The sequence below is a fragment of the Teleopsis dalmanni genome, chromosome 1, assembly GCF_002237135.1.
Source record: "Teleopsis dalmanni isolate 2A chromosome 1, ASM223713v2, whole genome shotgun sequence".
Taxonomy (NCBI): domain Eukaryota; kingdom Metazoa; phylum Arthropoda; class Insecta; order Diptera; family Diopsidae; genus Teleopsis; species Teleopsis dalmanni.
The window spans coordinates 113199243-113223244 of NC_051846.1; the positions used below are offsets into that span (position 1 = coordinate 113199243).

Sequence of the window (24002 nt, forward strand, 5' to 3'; positions counted from 1 at the left end):
CGATTTTATAATTTATAATTTATAATATATTTATATTTATCTTAATGTAAAAAACATTGCTGTGAGAATTATTACTGTAGTTTTGAAGTGCATATTTGTAAAATAACAGTATTTTTAGCATTGCTGCTTCATTTTGTCCGATTATACGTTGAGCCCAAAAAATTGTGTTGGTTCTGGTTTTTACTTTAAATTAATAGTTATTATGAGAAATGTTTTTATTTTTTTAAAGAAAAATTTAAATTAATTAAAGAAAAAGAAAATTATATTTTTAGCATTTTTTTTAAGTTTAGAGCACATTTATATCGAACAAATGCTTGTCCGATTATGCGATGGAGTCACTGTATGTATATCTAAATCTGAAACGATACGAATAAAATGTTGTGAATTATCTCATATGAATACAAGTACATTCTGTTCCGAATTTCATTTAAATGTCTTAATTAGAAACGAAGATAACTTATATCTGATTGTTCAGTTTATATGGCAGCTATTGGATATAGTAATCTGATGTAGGCAAATCTAACAAATGACGAAAGTCCGCTTTCGAAGAGTGAAATGAAACAGACAGACAATGCTAAATGAACTAAGCTTGTTGATAAAGAATATTCATGTATACCTTATGGGATCTACGATGCTTTCTTCAATGCGTAACCAAAATCGTGACTAACCTAATATTTATTTGTAACACTATTTTATGTAGAGAGTATAAAAACTTAGATTCGTATATTTCGCTCTCGTATTTAATTGCACCTCTAATTGCTAGATTTCAATGAGGTTCTAATTGACATTTTTTTATTTCAGGAACAATTAGCTTTGTCGTTCGTGCTAATTCCTCTCTGCAGTAAATGTCAGGATAATGGGATTTTGCAAATGCGGCCTCGAGCTCAGCTAATTGTTCCTGAAATAAAAAAATGTCAATTAGAACCTCATTGAAATCTAGCAATTAGAGGTGCAATTAAATACGAGAGCGAAATATACGAATCTAAGTTTTTATACTCTCTACATAAAATAGTGTTACAAATAAATATTAGGTTAGTCACGATTTTGGTTACGCATTGAAGAAAGCATCGTAGATCCCATAAGGTATACATGAATATTCTTTATCAACAAGCTTAGTTCATTTAGCATTGTCTGTCTGTTTCATTTCACTCTTCGAAAGCGGACTTTCGTCATTTGTTAGATTTGCCTACATCAGATTACTATATCCAATAGCTGCCATATAAACTGAACAATCAGATATAAGTTATCTTCGTTTCTAATTAAGACATTTAAATGAAATTCGGAACAGAATGTACTTGTATTCATATGAGATAATTCACAACATTTTATTCGTATCGTTTCAGATTTAGATATACATACAGTGACTCCATCGCATAATCGGACAAGCATTTGTTCGATATAAATGTGCTCTAAACTTAAAAAAAATGCTAAAAATATAATTTTCTTTTTCTTTAATTAATTTAAATTTTTCTTTAAAAAAATAAAAACATTTCTCATAATAACTATTAATTTAAAGTAAAAACCAGAACCAACACAATTTTTTGGGCTCAACGTATAATCGGACAAAATGAAGCAGCAATGCTAAAAATACTGTTATTTTACAAATATGCACTTCAAAACTACAGTAATAATTCTCACAGCAATGTTTTTTACATTAAGATAAATATAAATATATTATAAATTATAAATTATAAAATCGTAACATAAATTAATATTAAAATGGCACCAAATAGAAAGTAATCTACTCTCGAAATTAGTCAATTAATAATTAAAAAGAATTCCGAAGATAAAACCGTTAGAGAAATTGCCAATTTAGTTGGAATAAGTCAATGTACTATCCAAGACATTATCAAGAGGTCCCATGATGAGTTTAGGCTGGCCAATAAGATCAGAGCAGCTCAAGGCGAAATGTTAAATGATCGAGAAGAGTGTTCCATATTGAAAGAAATAACGAAAAATCCTTTCCAAACCGTTAAAGATCTTAAATTTTCATTAAAATCCCGCTCTGGGAAAAATGTATGCTTAAATACTATTCGCAATACACTACATAAATTCGATTATCACGGAAGAATTGCCAGAAAGAAGCCGTTTATAAGTATCATAAATAAAACCAAAAGTATTGTTGAAGTTAAATCCTACCACAATGTTAATAACATAACACATACATAGATATTTTTGTCAAGCTTTAATAAGCTTTTATTTAGCCTTATAATTTGATTATAATTTGATTTAATAAATAACGACAGTTGTGATTATACACTCGAAAAGAACACAACGGGTTTTATTGAATAGGTGTGTTCTACATTTGATAAATTCCATCAAGAATAAAATATGCTAAGGAGTATTTACTAAAAACAGAAAGCTTTTGGAATCAGGTAAATTGATGGTAAATCATCTTAAATACCTTTTCATCGATAATTTTCATTTTTTTAAGGTTTTGTTCACTGATGAAAGTAAATTTAATCTGCATGGATCTGATGGTAAGATGTTTGTATGGCGTAAACCAAATGCAGAATTCAATCATCACAATACAAAAATCACTATAAAACATGGAGAAGGCTCTGTTATGGTTTGGAGTTGTATGTCGAGTGCGGGAGTAGGTAATTTGCATTTATAGATAGTAAAATAGACAAATTTGGATATCTCGACATTTTGAAACAGAATGTAAAGCAAAGTGCAGAGAAATTGAGTATGGCAGAAAATTTTGCTTTTTATCAGGACAACGATCCCAAGCATACGTCAGGCGTAGCAAACCCTTGGTTGATCCATAACTACCCCAAACTCATAGACACACCTGCACAGAGCCCAGACCTTAATGTAATTGAGCATCTTTGGGAGGAATTAGCTAGGAGAGTGGAACAAAAAAAATTTAACACAATAGTATAGCTAAAGAAGGCTTTACTCGAGGCATGGTACTCAATTGAGTCAGAAGTGTGCCAAAAATTGGTAAAATCAATTCCAAATCGTCTTCAGGCCGTTCTGGATAACAAAGGATATGCAACAATATATTAAATGCCACATTTCTGCATTTTTATCATGGATGCTTAATTTTGTCCGATTATACGTTGAGCCCAAAAAATTGTGTTGGTTCTGGTTTTTACTTTAAATTAATAGTTATTATGAGAAATGTTTTAATTTTTTTTATAATTTAGATAAATAAGTATGCAAAAAAAAATCATATTTTTAGCATTTTTTTAAAAGTTTAGAGCACATTTATATCGAACAAATGCTTGTCCGATTATGCGATGGAGTCACTGTATGTAGCTGTCATATCACATAAACTGCCAAATCAGACGTATGTATGTATGTAGATTTTTATTTACTGATGAATGTACTTTAAATTTGAAACTAAACCATAAAAACTACCGAAATATAAACGTGAACAAATAATTTATAACCGGTCTTATTAGTATATACATATACATTTATATGTTATATATTATTTTATATTACATTATGTATATACACATAGTCAAACATCCATAACTTGAACTTCTATAACTCGAACTTAAAAGAGTGCAACAGCGTTTTAGAGAGTAATACGGCATTTACACTGGCCGAAAAGGGATCATTTTGGTCAAAAATCGATAATGAGAAGCGAATAACTCATTCTTGCATACAAAATTTCAAGCGCGAATGCGATCCATTTCAGCACATTTTGTATGAATGCGTTCCAAATATGTTCCAAATACAAAGGAATACATTGAACATACCCTAAATAAAAGCTCTTCATGGCATTTTGACAGTATGGGAAAGCTATTTTTGACATATTTACAAAAAAAGGTAAACAAATGTTTGGTGGTTGCATTTTCTTGAAAACGATGCACCTCTTTTTAGAACTTCTACTTTCCAATAAGTAATTAATCGAATTTAAAAATATGCTTTAAGTTTATATTGTTACGTTTGAAGGCATATTTTACCTTCATCCAACATATATTGGCATAGATCAAAAATCAAATCAAATCAGCTGTTTGAAATAAGAACAAACGAATTACAATGAATGTAAACACTTTTAAATGGCTCATTAAAAATGAAAATGAATAAAAAAATTAAAAATGAGCCATTTTCGGCCAATGTAAACGCCTTATTAATTACATTAAATTCTGCTTCAGTAACTTGAACTTCAATAACTCTAATTTCTTCATAACACGAATGAAAATATTGTCACGTGCCAATAGGAATATGGGAAAGTGCATTCTATAAGTCGCATTTTAGTTTTAAGTATGAATCCATTTTGGTGTTAGGGGAAGTCCTTTTTTCCAAACCAAATGTTTAATGTTTTCTTTCTTATGTTGCTTTTTTGTGCAAAAGCTAATCGCTGACATTTATGTAAATGTATAGAATTGAAACCAACATTATGGAATACATAAATCCGGGTGCAGGTTTCATTTAACGGTAAAAAAAAACTAAAAGTAATAACCAAAAAGCTTTCGATGCAAAATCGTGCACTTATAACCGTGGATTTTAAAGATATCAAAAAAATCAAATTCAGTCTACGTTTTTATACTTTTATTAAATTGTAAACTTTTATGTCCTACGAAGAGAAAATAACATAAAAGTTTTTTTTTTAAAAAAATTAATCCTTTTTTATTATTGTTATATATTTTGTATTAAAATGAGTATTATCAACTCTGTTATATTATTTGTAGTTAATTTACCGGCAATATATATTATATATTCTCAATAAAATGCATGGAAGACTTTGCTGTTCCGATTTGTTTTCAAGTTTAATTTCATTGTATTTAACACGACAAACGTTATATTCTCCTTGTCCAGGTTCATTATGTTTCCCCCATTTTTCTACTAAAGGCTGATCTATATTCTTCAAATTTTGTAATCTCCTATGTACAAAATTAATGTTAATGGAATTAAAGTTTAAATCTTCATCATAGTCACATTTGCATTCTATGAGGTATGAGGTTTATCTAGCTCACTAGAAGTCTCTGTAACGGTTACTTGTCAGATGACAATTAAATTTGTAGACAAACACACTTGGGGTATCCTTTGGATCATATTAAATGGTGCTTTGCTTTAATAAGTTTTGATGTTCTGAATCTGAAACATCAAGAAAATAATTATATCTACCTTTTGCTCAAGAAGTATTCGAATTTTGGTGTTTGTTAACTACTCCTTAAGTAATAGACCTTTTTCAAGAATTTTTTTTTGTTATGTTGGTATACCCTTTCTTGACATATGGTACAAATTTGTCAATTAGTTTGTTTATAGCAGCTGTTAATGTGAGACTACCTCAAGTGCATTTAGCGATTTTTACTATGGAAAATTCTTGTTGTACGCGATTTTTTGACCAAAGACTGCACCACTGTCATCTCTCAGGCACCATATTCGCCAGTTCTGGCGCCCTGCGACTTTTTCCTGTTCCCAAAACTCAAATTGCCCCTTCGTGGTAAACGTTTTGAATCGATTGAATCGGTAAAAGAGAATTCGCCGAAGGAACTAAAAGCCATACCTGCACGGGCCTACGAAAAGTGTATGGAAGATTGGGTTAAGCGTTGGCATATGTGTATCGCTTCATAAAGAGCATATTTTGAAGGAGATAAAATAAATTTGAAATAAAATTTAAATTTGTGTGTTTTATTTACAAAATCCGAGGACTTTTTGAGCTGGAGGTACTTACTTCAAATTCACTCAATTGACTCAATTTTTATTTCTGTTCTCTCAACAAGTTTCAATGAACTTCAAAAACTATTTGTATTTCTTTTTATTCAGTACACGAATCGGAATAAGTCATTACTTTTTAAAATCTTAAATACAACTCTCCTTATACTACATTGAAGACCACGTTGGTTTTTATTGTTGTTGAAACTACAGCATCCGAAATTATAAACACTTAAATTTCGCTGATAATAAAAGGACGAACATATTTTCGCATGTTGTCCTTCGATCTATATCCATTTAATTACGAACTTGTTAATTTTTTTTCTGTAAGTGTCCCTTTCCTTTTCTGCCATCTAAGTTCTCTAAATATTAAAAATTGAATTTTTATTTGCAAAGAATCAAAAACTTAACAAGTGTCCTTAAATACATAAAATGAGAATTAAATATTTTAAAGTAATATTTTTCTCTCACTAAACCTATTTTCCTTTACACATTGAGAAAACTACAGTTCTTATATACTCTCAATAATGAAGTCAGGACTTAAATATGTATTGGTATTCTTAAAAAAACTATCAATTTTAACTAATTCTCTATGAAAATACTGCGTCTAATTAACTTATTTTACGTAGATTTAAGTAAAGAGTTAATCAACCCGATTAAAAAAAAATATATCATTCAGTGACCAAATAAATTTGATCGTTTAATGATGTTAATTGTATTATATAACTTAATAAACAGCTATACGTATATCACTAAATCAAAAAATAGAGTTAATCGATGTTCATACGTATTCCGACTTAGTAGGTATATTATTTATTTATTCACCAGATCTAGATATTGTTAATTGGAGAACTTGACCAAAACTCAGAAATAATTTATTATAGTATAATAATAAACACTTATTTAAAATAATAGTATATTATAATGTAATAATAATCAAAATTTGCCATTGTATAGTTAAGATTTGATCGGGACCATAAAAATGGCTCCATAATTTTATATTATTAATGTTTGTGGCAGGTTCCAACAAAACTTTTTTCGAGCAACTAAGTGGTTAAATCCGCAATAACTTCGCGAATATTAGCATCCAAATACCCTAGTAGGATCATAATACCCATAAAAATGTATGTCTTAATCTTTTCTGTAATAACCGGCGCTGATCGACATGTTCTAGAACCAAAACTGCTGTTGTACTTTAACGCTATTTATTTGGATAACAAAAAGTCCACCATAAGTATATCGCGATTTTCAAATTTTTGGTAAAATATGTATCAATGATTCCACAAGTCCATAAAGCATAGTCACGTTAACATGACAAAATCCACTAAATAAAAATCAGATGTCAATTGTCAAAATACTGTAGTTGCAACCCGAAATAGTTCTGGGCTTAGGGCCATGATATGTAGATAGCCATGGTCACGGTTATGGTCATGGCTCTAATTTTTAGTGTAAATTTAAGAGTTTGGAGGTAGAGCCAGAGAATATCGCACAATAAGTGAGTTCACATGATATAAATGATGTAACTTTGTGCAAAAATTTTATTGGTTAGACAACTTAAGCATATTGCGTAGAGATAAAATGTAACTGTTTTCTAGTTTTGATCTCATTAACAACCACAGAATAAAGAATAAGATTTTATTTCTACACCCCATTTATTGGAATATAGCAGTGAATTGTCTAATTGTTTTTGTAGTTTTTAGGAAGAACTGCAACAATGAACGGTGTAATTAGCGAATGTAGCTATCATGTTTTCTTCTGAGGATGAAATAGGTATATCTGTCATACCTGTATAAAAGATATAAAGGTCCCAGTATCTGCCTTGTGGCAGTATTTGTATTTCGGATATTTATACTTTATTTAGTCCATTTTTTTTTGTATTTCCAGAGAATTCACTTTAGTGTTTGACATACAAATTCCTGCCACTAATAAAACTGCCTATTATCCGATAGTAGTCTTGCGGTAGTTGATATTTTAACTTGCATAAAGGACTATTACTTTATGCTATATGCTGTGAAATACCTTTGCAAATTTGAATTTCTTAGTGTTAGAATTTACGAAAATCAATCATCCTTCATAGTGACCATCTGTAATTATTTTGTTTTTCCCAAGTAAGGAGTATTAGTCGGATAGTGAAGGTAATTTAGGCATTTTCAAGACCTAGACTTAATGCACTATGCATGTTTTCAAATGAAAACATTATTTCTATTCTAAAGGCAACACATTCAAGTCACGTTTTTGTAACTTTCCTTAAGCATAAGAGTTGGTAAAATATCCGAAATTAGCTCCATAGCAAACTTTGATGTCAAGGAAGATGTATATGATGCATCCAGAAAGTTTTAGGGTACGAATCTTATAGTTTTTAAAAAATTCATAAATCTTTCACAGCATATAATTTAGTTATTTAGTAATCCTTCAAGGTAAATAGTTATTGTAAAACGCTATTCTAAAACTTATTCATCATCTATTTTTATTAGGAAGTCTCACAAATCGTCTACATGTGCAATAATAAATTTCATAAAGGACCTCATAAAAATGTTTATAAAACGCTTAAAATTTATCTTAGGATTTAAATATATAATACTTCAAGGTAAATTATTTTAAAGAATTGGAATCCCCGCACTAGCATCAAAACAGTTTAATCAAGTTTTTAAAATCTTTAAATAATTTTTACAACTTACCTGGGTAAATGTCGTTCGATGTCTTCGCCTCGCCGGCGTCGGACAGGATGCCGTGGTTGGAGTATGGCCAGCATGTTGGCTTAATGAAGACAAACCGCTTCCGGGTGAAGTAATACCGGAGGAAACTGTTGACAGACCACTGTTTGGTTCGGGTTTGAGTTTCTTAAATGCCCCTTCCGCTGTGAATTAAACAAAACCAAGAAATGGCACAATGATAAAAAGGATGAAATTTTAAAAAATCAATAAAAAACAAACTCAAACAATTATATTTTAAATTCGAATCAAGTCTTGCGCTTAACGTTTACCTGCAAATTGTTATGCAGAAAGCGTTTAACAATTCTTAACTCTGTTGACCCTAAAATTATGAATAATTAGGATAACCACACTGCGGCCACAAGCCAAACAAAAAATCAACATTAGATTACAGTAGTAAAGTGGAAAGTAAGAGACGAACAAGGTGAATAATGGACTAAATTGCGTCGTTTCGGTGGCGGTGTTGTCATCCACAAGTGAATGGCTCACCTTGTTGATGTCATCGGAGTTAGCTACCTTATGTACTTTTGACATTCATAAGAAAGGTTCAAGTGACGACATGAATTTGCAACACTGGCAGGATAATTTATGCAAATTTCGCATTAATCGAGGTGAAATTTTGTCATATTAGAATTCATCCCAAATACAATATTCATGTGCTTTTATGCACGCGTACGCCAAACCTTGGATCTGAGGAGCCTTGTTTAAAAGCGATAAAATATTCTAAATTAGATTATCTCGGACTACAAATAGCAGCTTCGAATGTTGAAGTTTAAAATTTATTCCAAACACTAATAAGATAGTCCCACTTTTTTCATTAAGCAATTAAACACTTATTAAATCTTAATTGTCATAATAATAATAAATACATAAACAATAAAATTATGACATTAAATAATTTAGAATAAAAAATATGGTAAATTCAAGTTAATAAGTAATAATCAGTGATTTTTATTTGAGAGTATTTTGTGTATTTTCTTCCTAAACGAGAGGTTGCAGATTCCGGATCCAAATTCAGTAACATAGTATGTTAAGTGTATCTGGCGAAAAAAAATTTGGGTATATAAATATTTATAATGCTAAAGACTTTGAGTAAATATATGTATAGATATCTGAACACCTTAAACTTCATAAGTTATTAAACTATTCTACTCCACTGCTTTGGAGTAGGAACAATGGTTCCTATAAATTATTGGAAAAGTTCGAAAATGGGTCAAAATTAAAATTTGATGACTATATCTGCACATCTATTTAGAATATTTAGATTATCCTAAATTCAAAGTTGGGGCGATTCTTTTTTAACCGCCAAAGAATGTGACCTCGATTTCAAAAACATCTTAATCATAAAACAGATCTATAGTATTTTTTGGAATACCTAAATTTTATGTTTTGGTTTTGAAAATCTTTAATATTCACTAATAATCATATAATGTGGGTGAATTGCAAAAAAATTTTTGGAACATTTGTTCCTTTTTATTAAATCAAGAATTATTGTATATATTCGATGAAACGAATATATATCCTTTGTAAATAGGACTGAAACGTGTGTAAATAATTACACTGTTATCCATTAAAAATAATTTGCATTCTCAATATATACTCAGTATATGTATTGAAAGCAGTCAAATTAATAAAAGAGTGAATATCGATTTATATTAGTGGTATTCAGACGTATCTCGGTAACGCAGTATTCGGTAATGTGAAAATATGATGAACTTCTCGGTTAAGTTGTGAAATTGAACCGCCACAACACTTGATTTCTTTTCTAGTTGGCTTATCTAACATAAATACAAGAAAATGGCAAGAAAAATAAATATTTTACAAAACTAAATTAAATGAAACCAAATTACAGAGCAAGTCGGAATACCCATATTGTTAGATAAACTGGCATAACGATTGATTTAAAAAAACTACAACAGCGAAAAAACTGAATTTTTAGCTGGTCATACAGCTCTTCCGGATAGCGCTCAATATTTATCACCACTGATATTTGAAAAGATTTAAAGGTTTGACTATCCATATGTTATCTTTTGATTATAGTGTAACAAGTGTAAGGAATCGAGTCCTAGGAAATTCGAACTGTGGAATCTTAGTTATGTTAACACACAAAACCAACCTTAACTTAATTAAACAATAAAAAACAGCTGGGACCCATACACGCCACCTTATGGAACATCGGTTTGTATTGTCAATTAATGGCATTACTTTCCAATGTCGCAAAATACCTGTATTCAATAATTTATTTTCAATTTTATTGACAAACCCCTTCATGCCAGGCTTTTGCGATGAATAAAACAACTTTACTTAATTCAAAAAAATAGAAATTCAATAAAATTTTTTTTCCATCAAACTTCAAACAACTTTGAAATGACGTTGCAAATGAGTAATCTGCATCAACGTCGTCAATAGATTAAATTGGAAAAATTCACACGAAAACCGCTGGCAAATCCATGAGATACAAATCTTTTGACCCAATTATAACTGGGTGAATGAGGAATAATTCGCCAATTATCCAGTGGAATATCTTAATTTAGAATTAAAAATTAGCAAAAATTAGTTTACCAAAAATGCATGACAGGATAAATAGATTCAGTGATGTATACTTATCTCGATACTATCTATCTAAATACTACATACATATACTTCAGGCGTAAGGAAAAGGCAAATAAACTTATTGTTATGTTATTTTTTCATTTCAAACCAAGAAATTATTTTACCAACACCTTTATCTGATAAACTCATTTAAACATTTAGGGAATATTTAATGTGGATGCTTTGAAGCATTTTCCATGCATCATGGAAAAGCGCTTCAGCAATTATAAAACAGAATTCCGATACTACAGTTACGAGTATGAGTTATAAGGATAAATCAAGTTAAAGTGCAAATTTTAAATTTTATTACATGAAAAACACTTGTTTATTTTTTCTTAAACATAACATATATGAAAGCATGTTCGGGTTCCAGAACCATTTATCATTATAAGGAGAAGTAAAAGTCGAGGGGAGTTAACAAGAAATATTGCCAAATAAAAGACTATCCATAAAGGATGTACGAATACATTAATACAGTCGAATCGTTTGGCTGTCCCTTCGCAATCACTTCGCGACTCATGCTATAAAGATTCTACGAATTCCGATTTTTATGAAATGATATATACTCATTTCATAAAAATCGGAATTCGCATATAAACTATAATATATAAAAATATTATATATATACTATAAATTATAATTTTTTTAATTATTCAACTGTAAACAACAGGTTTAATGCAGGAACAATATTTACAAATTTACTTGGTACTTAAAAACAGATTAAAAAAAATGGTTCTTAAAAAACTGCTTATTGTAAAATAGGATATTATTTCTGTTATATTCTTTATAACTAAACGAAGTGACATTTTCACCGTCAAATTGAATATAGTTTTAGTTTTCTGGCATGCTTCAATAAAAAAATAATAAAGTATCGATTAGTAAGTAAAGAGACATTTTTTAAGGCTGCGTTACATTGCATGCGAATTTTGTCTTGCGTGTTCGTACATATGTTTTCTCATGCGAACACATCGCATGTTGCGGTTATATTGCTTGTGAATTGACGGTTCTGTTTTGTTTGTTTTGAGGACTAAATGGATAGTGAAGATGAATTATATTTAGCGAAAAATTCGTTAAGTTATTTACTAATTTAAAATAACAAAAGATGAATTTAGGAGCATGATTTTTATTCTTAAAGGTATAAAAATGGAGAGTTTGTCTATTCCTCAAACAAAATAAACAAAGCAAATCGCAATCCATTTCCTAAAACTAGTGTATATTTACAAATTTATTTTGACACACACCTCTCAATATGACCATTTACACCTTCGATTATGCACGAACATATGAATTTTGAACAAAATATTTTGTTTAATCAAATATTCGCATGAGAAAGACAAGGCGTCGCGCGAATAATTCTTAGCAACCGTAATCACTCAAATAGGATGACATATGGTACATATGATTTGTTCGTAAGAACAAGCAAGACAAATTTCGCATGCAATGTAACCACAGTCTAATTCAATGATCAGGCTATAATAGTTTCGAAATATCGTAAATTGACCAAAGTAGATTCAGAGGAAGATTTTATGTAAACTTATACACAGAAGCCTTGCAAAAACTTTAATGAATATTTAGTTATATGTAATTAATATAGGTATGTATAATTATAATAATACATTATACCTAATAATATATTGTATTAATGTTTAATTAATACAATAATTATAATAATATAATTATTTATAATTAATCTATAATTATGTTATATATGTTTACTTATTGAGTAATTTATAATCTGATCTGATCATATATAAACAGTAATACATGATTCGACAAAAAAACAAAAACCAAAAAAGCGATACTATTCAATTCTCGTAAAAAGCTATATCATATTTCAATATTTATTATTATAAAGAATAGTTAAGTCAGAAATTAGATATTCGGAATGTCGCGAGTCTCCTGTTGGAAATTTATATGAAATTTATATTTCATTTATCGTAATTTGATTGGGAACGCTTAAATATACTATGCATGCCATACACGTATTAATGCATATATTTAATTCTAGGTCTGGGCAATGAAAGGGGCCTCACAAATCTAAATTTGGCGACGGTTTCAATAAATTTGGGTACAATGATTAGCACAACTGTTGACGATAAAACAAACACTCATTCAAAAGCGAAATTGTCAACGACATCTTTGCTTATTATAAAGCATAAAAAGTATTTTGGGCGTCGATGAATCACTTGCTCCAAAACAGCTCTAAAGCGAGTTTATGTCTAGAAATCAGTCAACAACGCTTTTGTATAAGCTTTTTGGAATGCAAAGATAAAATTAAAAATATTTTTAATCAAATCAATGCAGCTCTTAACGCGACTCTACTCAACAGGTTCAGCTCCTTCTGACTTTTAACTATCCTCTGACCTCAAACAATATTCCACATGAAAATGATAAGATCTTTTAATTGGAATAAGTGGGTAAAATTGGTGGATATTGTACTGAAAGATAATATCATTTTTACAACTAAAAATAACATTTCTTTTCTAACTTAAAAAATTTTTTTTTATGTTTTACAAGCAAATAATGAATAATATAATGAGAGCATCTATATTCCATTCAGTAGCGAGGCGTCAGCTTTTTGGCAAGGTGTTCACAATTTAATCAAAACAGAATTCCAACTATAACGTATTCCCCCTACTTCTAAGTTTTGTCCTTTCCACAAGCAAATAGCGTACAAGACCAATAAAACAATTTATTTAAATGTTCGCAGCCTGTGATCCACTGGTTTTTATTTACCATAAAGCTGTAACTGTAGGAAAACGACGACTTACCATAGATTTCGACATTTTTACAACAGGTATCAAATTCTTCATATCTGGAGTTGGTTTATTCGTTTTATGAATTAAAATCTTTTTTTCAGAAGATCGTTTAAAAAAAGACATTGAACCAAATCTTTAATCACACATTTATCCATTTCTAAATATTATTTTTACTTCAAATTTCTTTAATTTCTTTCTTTACTTTTACCATTTGCTAGTATAAAATTGCAATAATGACTTTGTTTTGATTTATTTTCAACCTCTATATAAGAGTAAGAAACTCTCATGCATTCATTTACTCTTTTACTTTGTATTTACAATGCCCGGTTCAGTTTTTATACTGAACCATTTCCCCATATAAAACAGCAACCGTGACTTTGTATTTGCACGCTTTGTATAAACTTTTGGTTCAGTTTAGTGGAATGATCCTCTCGTCAAATGTAAAGCGATTTTCGCTCAGTCATTTCTATTCTCTTTTGTATTTACTTTGCATAACATTGGAAGTACACTTTTTTTATTGAACTGCTTGCACGCATTAATTTAAGAGTTAAGATTATTTTACGTACATATATTTGTTTGTATGTTTTGTGTTGTGTATTCAATATTGAACATAGTCCCAATGTGAATGTTATTTCATTTGCATGCTTTGTACGCAACGCGGTGCAGTTTTTATTCTGCACCTTAGTATATTTCAAGAGGAATGTGTTTTCTCTTTTATTAATTATAAGCAATGTTGGGTGTAACTAACATATGTATGTGTGGTTTTGTTTGTATTATACGTTTTGTGTTTATGTTAATATATTTGGAAAAGCTATTATAAAAAATGTTAAGTAGCAAAATAGCGAGATTATTTACCTAATAAAAAAAAATCTGAAAAGGAAGCTTTGTTAAGGTGTTCAGTGAACACTCTGAACCATTCGACGCCTCGCCTCTGATTCCATTAATATATAAACGTTAACAACTTAACAGTACAAATGTAATAGAAATCACTTTAAGGAGGAGGTGAAGGAGTAATCCAGAATCTAAAATTGAGCGACAAAAACTAAGAAATAAAAGGAAGCATTATTCTTCCAATCAAAAAATTTTATGTAAACTTTGTTCTGATTGTGAAAGAATCCAATATTACAGAACCATAAGAAGATCAAAAGAGCTAAATATCGTTGATTATATCCGCAAATCTTCAAAATATTCTTCGACTTCAGACTAATGGTTATCACTACAATTCCAATACAAATCATTGGTATATATTTTTGTCTATGTGAGAGGACATTTTTCGTAAGTGTAAAATACTGCAAAAATATACAATAAAACAATAAAACTATATAGCAGAAATCAACAGTTCTTTATAAATTAAAAATTAAATAAATTGAAGAAAACATGCATATTTATTAAAAGTCCTCCAGGCATAAATCTTATCAAGTTTTTTTTAGTGGTACATTTGTCATACGCAGATAATATTTTATAAACATTTTTTAAAAAACCAGGGTGAATGATGGTTCCTAATCAAAAAGAATTTGTGAGACGTAGGAGTTTAGGAATTGCGAGTAGAAATATTTCTATATTCTATTATATTTCTATATACACATATTATCAGTTTGTCTTACTGCCTCACCCTCCCCCCGTCCGTTTGTTTATAGGCAAACTGATTTCTTACTTTTGGAGCTAATCTAAATTTACACAAAAATTTGTAGATTCAAACGAATTCAAGTAGCCAAATAGGCGAATAAGGTTAACTGGCTAAATTAGCGCTGAGTGAAGTCAAAAATCAAATGCGAAATAAAATAAATAATCAAAATAAAATACTTAAGTAAATAATGAATGAATTGCAGCACAATTATTTGTGTGAAGAACACTGAAGTTTCCACTCATATATTTTAGACCAAATAACTCTTTATTTCTGAAACACATTTTTAAAAATAACCAATTAAGGTTAGAGAAGGGACAACAAAGTAAACAATTTCTCCATTTAGCATTTCCAACAAAATTTTAGCCCTAAATGTGAAATAAGTTAACACCTTCAGTTAATCTTCAAAGCGTGAGCTCACTATTGTGTCTTGGATAATAGGAGCACAAATCACCAACTGATTTGAAGGGTGACAGCTCCTATAAACAATGAAACAAATTTTCGATTTAAATGACATACTGTAAAATAGAACATATCCAAAGCAGTTGGTCATTTCGAAAGGCAAAGAAAACAACAATGGATGAGAAGCAAATATTACATTCTACCCTTCTGCAAGCGGGTTAACCTTTTGTGTAATGTGCGCAAATGGATGTATGTATGTAAATACAATAAATTTAATTCAACAAAAAAGTAAGTATGCATATATGGAGGAACGTACACGTAAGTAGATAATTACCGGATATCGTGTGATCCGACAATCGTGTTGGTGGTGTATGCGCGGGTGTATGATGATGGGAGGAAGAATCCATTCCAGGTGTGGGTAGACCAGAATATAGTGAACTGAAATCCTCTGGTGTGCTACTGCACTTTCGTTGATGATTAAGTGAATTCTTATCAATTGAACGCGAGTCCTGCACAGCCGAGGTTGCTAAACCTAGCAATCTATTTTCATGCGAAGAAGTTATACCCATTAACCTATTATCCTGAAATGACATAAATTTGGTCTCTTGCCCAACGCCTCCATGCTGCATATTTGCGTGATCTTCCAAAAGACCTTGTTGTAAGCCTAAAAGCCCGCCAACTAAGTTTGGACGCAGCTCATCCATAGTTAGCTTACTTTGGCCACAAGCGCCGGTGGAGAAGTTAAGTTGACGACTAAAAATAGCTGGAAAAATGTTAAACTGCTGAGAATCTGCACTAGATTGTGGGCTTAGCCCCAAATTTGGTGGAGCGACGTGTGGGAGTGTTGTAGTTGTAGCACTAGCAACTGCAGCTGCGGTAGCAATATTTTGAGAATTATTATGACCAGCCGATACTGGTCCGTTTCCTATAACAATGGAAGAAACTGAACTTGAAGCAGCTACACTGCCACCTGAAGCACTGCCGTTACTTGCAGTTAATCCGACTGAAGTGGGAGTATGTAATTGTTGTTGCGGTGTTACTGTTGGTTGCTGGGATATTGGGCCTACTTGCTGAAGACCTGCAGTGTTAGTTGGTGTACTTCCGTGACCAGAAGGATGTGAAGCGTTGACAGAGTTGTTGTGATGTGGATGAAGTACAGGATGCGATAATGTATGATGTGAGTGGGTATGAATATGATTTTGAAGAGGATGGCTGCTGCTATTGCCGACGACTCCACCACCACCGGAACCAGGGCCGCCGGCACAACTGTGTTGTTTGAAATCCAATTTGTGGCCGGCGTAAAAACGCGAATCGATATACGTTTTGAAAAAATCAATTGTATTAACCACTAAGAAATGTAGGAGAGAAATTAATCACTTCTTAACACTAGGTATCTATTAGAATAAGACCGGAAGTTTGAAGAATGTTTTTTAAGCTATATACAGCACCACTTTTCCTCTATTTGCTATAAGGTGCGCGAATGCCGATTACTGAATTGTGATTCGAACTGCCGGTAGATAAATTATTGCACTAATTATATCATTTTAAGTAATAATTTTTTATTTATTATTTATTTTTTTAATTAAAATTGTTATGCGATTGTTATGATTTCTTCAGTAATATGTATTTTTTCTATTCGATTATATGTGTACTGCCAAAAATCGAAAAGTCGCGCTAAAATATTTATGAATTAAATTGAGCAATTAAGATTAGAGACACTGGCGCATAAACTTTAGCAGGAATTATATAAACCGTTGGTGAGTAAAAAAACGAGCAAAAATCGTAGTAGCAGTGCGGCGCCATAGTACCGTTAATCCGTTTAATGCACGTAACAGACACCAATTTCAAATGTTTACAAATAATAATGAAAATTCGATTTCCTCACTTCTTGGGGGTAATAACAATAATGATATTTCGTGTACGTTTAACTCTATCGCAATCTGCTGCCGCCGCGTTGCTAACCGCCGACCTAACTAAATATAAGCGAGTTGTCCTTCGAAAGTATCGCAGTACTAACTTTTCACTCCTGTATCCCAAACGAAAAGGTGTACGGACGGGGCGTGCAGCTCGTGTGTGTGTGTGTGTGCGTGTAGACTACAGCAGAATTGCGTCCGGATTGATGAGAAATATTTACGAAAGGGGTAAAAATAATAACCGCACCAAAAAAACGAGAATAATGCACTATTGACCCGAGTGGAACGCTTTGGAAGAGCGTCGATAGTGAACTCAAGGCTCCAAAATAGTTTACTTAGATTCACTGAAACACTGACAAGTTTATGGTCGTTGTATGGTGCCAGTTGCTTGTTTATCTCGATACGAATTCGCGGCCGATCAAACTTAAAATGATATACGATTTCAGGCAGCAAACAAAATTATAACTAAATTAAGGATCATGTGCATGCTGCTCGCAGTCGTGCTGACGTTGTAGCGCAAAGCATCCTGCCGCAGTCAGCAGCATGAATTTCCCATAAACACCAATTTGCTCTGTAAGGTTGATGGTGGGTGTTTGATGATTTATTATGCTGATGTGATAGCAACAATAATGATGTTGATGTTGAGTGGCTATTGTTGTTGTGTCTTGGGCGGTGGTGGAAAAGCATAGGTAGAAGTTTGACTTGGACGTGAGCGGTGCTAGTGTAAGTTGCAACACCACGAATCGCTGGCGTAGCTAATATTGCGGGAAAAAATTCCTCAAAGTCGCCCAAAGGAATTGCTGTCGCAGTTGTTGTATAGTATTGTCTCCTTTTAACAAGTTTAATTTTATTAGTTAGGTCTGATTTTGTTATTTTGTTGGACGATCCAATAGGGAAGAAGGCTAGGCAGCAAACTCGAACGAATGACATATTATTTATTTATCATTTGGGTGCAAAAACGAAGTAGTGATTAAATTTTTATACATATTTCCATTGCTGATATTTTAATGTTCGCATTCGATTATATCGAGCATTGCCAAACAGTCTTGCGGATTGAGTCAGGACTCCCCAAAGTCAGGTTTCAAGATTAAAATTATGTTTTATAAGATTGATTACTATTTTCGATATTTCTATTCAATTTAAATATTTAAAATATAATTTTTTATATTTACAGTTATCAACCCGCCCATCCCATGTAGGATATTGAATTTAAAGGAATGACAGCCGAAAAGCACCTTGTGCAACAGTTTGAAATGCGCTGTAATGCCAAAAATTAACCTATTTTGTATTTAGAATACACGAAACATTGCTTTAAAATTAATTTCAATATAAATCTATAAAACACGAATTGGATAATGCATTGTTAATAATTTGATTATTCCAGCAGAATCTATCTTCACAACTCATTGAATGTATTTATCGCATGGTTCACAAGCGAAAGGACCAACAACAAATGAATATTTTTTAATGTCATACATATATACACAACATATGTATATAAAAATCTAGTTGAATTAATTTGCATATAGAGATATAAGATTCCTAATTATATAAATGTTGGTGCAATTGCCTATACAGATTTTATCTTATCTTATTTTTATTCGCGAAATAACAACTCGTGAAAGCTTCTGTTTATTTCATTTCTTGATGTAATGTTTTTATTATTTTTACTGTTTATTTCTCGTTTATATAAAATTTATTTATTATTTTTTTTTTTTGAGAGACTATTCAAATAACATGAAATTTTAATTGATTTTTAGCTTGATTCTATTCTTTTTTTATTGTAACCTTGCTAACATCTTCCGCAGCCACGATACATGCAGATCCGATATATGTTAACAATACTTAATATAATCTAAATTGTATTTATTGTATTATATATAACATGCATTATGCACATTTTGGGTACATAAAAATATAACAAATATTTGAAGAAATTCCAAATTGAAGGAAATAAAATGGCAGAGAAAGTATTTAATCAAATCTGAAAGCAGGCGAATATAATAATCAAGTAATGATATATTTAATCAATACAATCTGTGTACCTCAATATTTTTTGTAAAAAATTACATATGTAATTCACTAATAATAAATAACTTCTTTGTTAAACAGCTGGACATTTTAATCCACTTTATTGTTGCTTTTTCAAATGAAATCATTATTCCTTGAAGAATGTGGATTTATGGACTTGGTTAAGAAACCATAAATGCTCCATAGCACCTTAAAATATTAAAAAGTTTTATATGTTTAATTTTGGAACCAAAAAACTAAACCCAATGATGAATGGCCACATTACAAAGGCATCAGGGCTGATAATTTTTTCAGTATTCTGTAAAACGTTTGTCAATTGTATTTATTGTACATTTAAATTGAACCTGAATTTTAAGTATTTGAAGAAATAATATTTTAAGAAATATAAATAGAAGAACGAGTTAACAAATTAAATAATTAAAACGTTGCAGTAATTATTAAACTTATTTTACTTCTTGTCATTTTTTTGCTTTCTTGTAAGACGAAAAAAAGCGAAATCTGTTTCATTTAACAACTTAAACGAGAAAGAATTGAAAATGAATGTTTAGACGTTTTGTTGCTTTAACATCTACCTAGTTAACGGTTTACTTCTAAATACCACTTCAATAAAATATTGGAAATATTTGATAGAAGACATAAAGTAGCACTTTTAATACCTAATTCGTTCCTTTAACAAACAATTTTAAAAAAACAATTTTAAATTATAATTAATTTCATTTAATTTCGCGCAAATAATTTCAATTCCATTTGTGTGGTTTCCTTTTTAAAAAATTATACTTAAGCTGCAAGTATTTGTGAAAAATGGGCAGCACTGAATTTGAATATAAACAGTTTGAAATGTTCTGTTGTTTCGTCAGTAGTTTTAATCAGAAAGGGAACAAAACAGTGCACATACGCTAAAATCGCAAAGCACACTTCTCTGTCTCTTATAGTATATAGCTATATCGTTTTAGCTAACTCATCACACCAACACACTGTTAACCAATTGCAGCTCGTTTCTATCGTGTTGATGCCATGCACACACAATTGAAATGACAGAAAAAATAATCTGCGCAATGAATTAGAGTTTGTTAAATGCTACACACATAAAGACAATGCAAACTGAAATGAGCAAACCAGAAGAGTGTAGGGTTGTGGGATTGTAGATTTGTAGATTGTGCTGCAGTAGGTGGTTGCCTTCGCCATTTTTCTTCCTTTTCGATTTTTTATGTGTGCTTCTGCTTCTGCCTTTACGGCAGTGTGGGTCAAAATCAAACAGAGAACACTCACTTCTGTACAAAGCGTTTTTGATTTTGCAATTCGCAACCTTTTTTGAAATTTTTAAATGAAACATTTTTAAATAAAACAAACAAATAAGTTGACAAGAACAAAACAGAACAAAACGAAGTTTAAATTAAAAATAATGCCAAAAAAGTCAGATGATATAATGTTGCGTTTCAAATGTTATGTTACATTTACGATTATGTATATATATGTACTTTCATCACTTGCGCCTGCTAGGAAACATGCTTTAAAGAAAGTAAGTTTTCCTATGCTTACTTCCGTTTTTAAGTAACAGGAACGCACACATACTCACCACACCGAAATAAATCCTTTTAGCAGAATGCACTGCGGATAAAAATATAGCAAAATAATTAATCAAATAAAGTAAATACTCCAAATATTTTGTTAACAAAATCATTTAATATAAGATTTTCAATTGATGAAACGCAACAATTCAATCGTGTTCCTATATTCTCCAGAGAAGATAACATTTTTATTTATTATTTTTTTTTTTCATTACAAATAACCTGTTTTGCAAAAAAAGGTTCATCCTATAGCAGTTGATCGTATTTTGACGATATCGTTGTAAGCGTACAATTTAGTACTTGATCGTTTCTTACAATGCTTAGAAGAGTTACTTATATCGTAAGTAAATTTTGCGATCGACTTGAAGTTGGCCTGTTCGAAATTTGTTTTTATTTTGAATTAATTATAAAAATACAGCGAAAAGTACTTAAGTCATGACTTAAATGTCGACAACAGTACTGCATTCTTTCACACTCTATAATTTAATTTTAATTCTTTTAATTCAAACATTTTTAAATGCAAATTCATCAACTTTTTTTTTCCAATATATTATCCCATAACATGGATTAAGCACATACATAACATGCGTTATATAATTCCAAATGAGGCTATTCCGGATTAACGTTTCGTTAATCGGATAATCAGTCTTGGAGTCACCAAACACTGCAATATTTATATGTATTAACGACTTCTAACGACAACACTTACTAGTACCATTTTTATTTCAATTTTAGGTGGAAAAGATTTTTAAAAACTATTTTTAAAATAGTTTTTAAAAATTATTGATTTTTTACAAACGTACGGCTCACCCCATATATGCAGACACGATACATGCAGACCCGATATATGTTATCGGCAAAGAAATGTTATCCCTTTCATACTTCTGACCTAGTATCGCATTATAGAAGTTATATTGACTTTATTATTTTTGGAGTTAGTCCTAAGTTATAGAGTTTACAGAACAATGAATTTCTGCGTATCCTGTCGAAAGCTTATTTAAATGTTTGTTCAGTTCGATGTTTTCCTTTGTCGCTCTCATAAGAACAAATATAGTATCATTAGTGAAAACCCCAAATGGCATTGCGCAGACAGGAATATGCCAAGGAGGGGATATATTAGAAACTCTTTTTTTTGTAGTGCTTTTGCGATTCAATAAATTAAGTTATAGTTTGTATTAACTGTACAATAACACCCACCTTCTTGGCCAGCACTGGAAACGCCACTGATCGTAGCATTAAAAATATTGTTGAAAATTTAAGAAAGTTTTAAAAACGTATTCATACTTTTATGGGTATAAGTCTCTCACCGAGCGCGTTCAGAATTTTCAAAAACTTAGTATATTTTTTCTATGAGTAATTTTAAATTAGCGCCATCTTTGAGTGAAAAATAAAGGAATAAATAATTATTTACATTATTCTTTAACCAATTACTAAAATGATAGGTCCAAAGTTTCTCACTAGAGCAGTCGGACAAATTAAGAACCTCAAACAGCCAATGCGGATCTGCTGGAGGACCACTGTTCAACACGAAACCTCATCTTTATAAGTTGCAGAAACACCTTGAAGCTCTTATAAAGTGCAGGATGTTTTTAATCTTACCATCGACCACCTCTGTGAAAGAGTTAAAGATATTGTTGCCGTAGTAGTTCACCCTGCTTCTACCATGTAATATGTCTGTAACAAAATTTACTGTTCATTTTGCTAAGACCCTTACATTGCATTATGCAAAGACTACCCCCAGAGCTGATTTCTTTGCTCTATAAAATATTTGCATAGTTCGACGGATTATTTTTGTTTAGCTTTACAATGCAACACAGACCATAGTCGTATACTCGTACAAAACTTGTTAATCTTGTTTACCGTAAAATTGCTTTCACCAAATGCTTTTATACATCGGTAAAGGTCTTGTTTATATTCATCCAAGCAGTTTTTTCTCCACATTAATTTTGGAAACAATCGTACTATTCTTACTTCCTACCTTTCCGTAACATCAACTGCCTTTCCATATGAAAGGCAATTTATGGATCTCATTTAAGTGCAATAGAATAATAAACTTATACGATCATTGAACCTGTTATAACAATTCGGTGTTTCCTGTTATATTGGATCCACACTTTGTTTTTCATAGAAAGCCAATATAGAAACTCAAAGGCGCAGCTATGCTTTCGTCAAAGAAATTTAGGTTAAAATGATTTTTATAGGATAAATTCATAGTTTTTAAATGGTTGCAATTAATCCTTCCCCAGCAAAAGAAAGTTTCAAAGGAATTATTAATTTTTGTAGGAGCAGATATGTTGCATAAGCTTTGCAAACAATTTATGCAAATTGAAATATAAGAAAATATTGTCACCATTATCATTAACTTAATTCATTTCTTGTCATAACGGAGTTACTATTATTCTCTACATTTCCAATCTTCGCACTTGAGCCATATCAAGTGGGATCCCATTGAATCCCATATTCCATATATCAATCACCTAAAAAATATCCATATTAAGTAAAAAAAATTAACCACATAAAATAACTGTCGCCATAAGCCGTATGGGTGAACAAAAATACCTTTGTAATTATAATAATTTCTATGTCCCTCTGAAGAGACATCCAGAGAGAACGGTAAGAAGGAATTGTGTAACTTTTTTTTTCGCCAATAAAATATTTATATGAAAGGATGTGCGTCAATATATCTGAGATCGTAGTGGTGAGTTAAGAAAGTAATGAACTACAAACTAAGAGAGTTGTTAAAAAATCGAAACTTTTTTCTTCTTCATGTTATAGCGATGTTTTAG

General features: G+C 30.9%; 1 protein-coding gene across 1 annotated transcript; it reads right to left on the minus strand.

Annotated features, from left to right (window-relative positions):
• Positions 1–766: 766 nt before the first annotated feature.
• LOC119665591 lies at positions 767–18611 on the minus strand. Its single transcript, XM_038074816.1, has 4 exons — positions 18602–18611; positions 16039–17052; positions 8295–8473; positions 767–898 (listed from the first exon to the last, which is right to left on the minus strand). The coding sequence occupies exons 1-4, from the start codon at positions 18609–18611 to the stop codon at positions 767–769; spliced, it is 1335 nt and encodes a 444-aa protein (XP_037930744.1).
• Positions 18612–24002: the final 5391 nt, after the last annotated feature.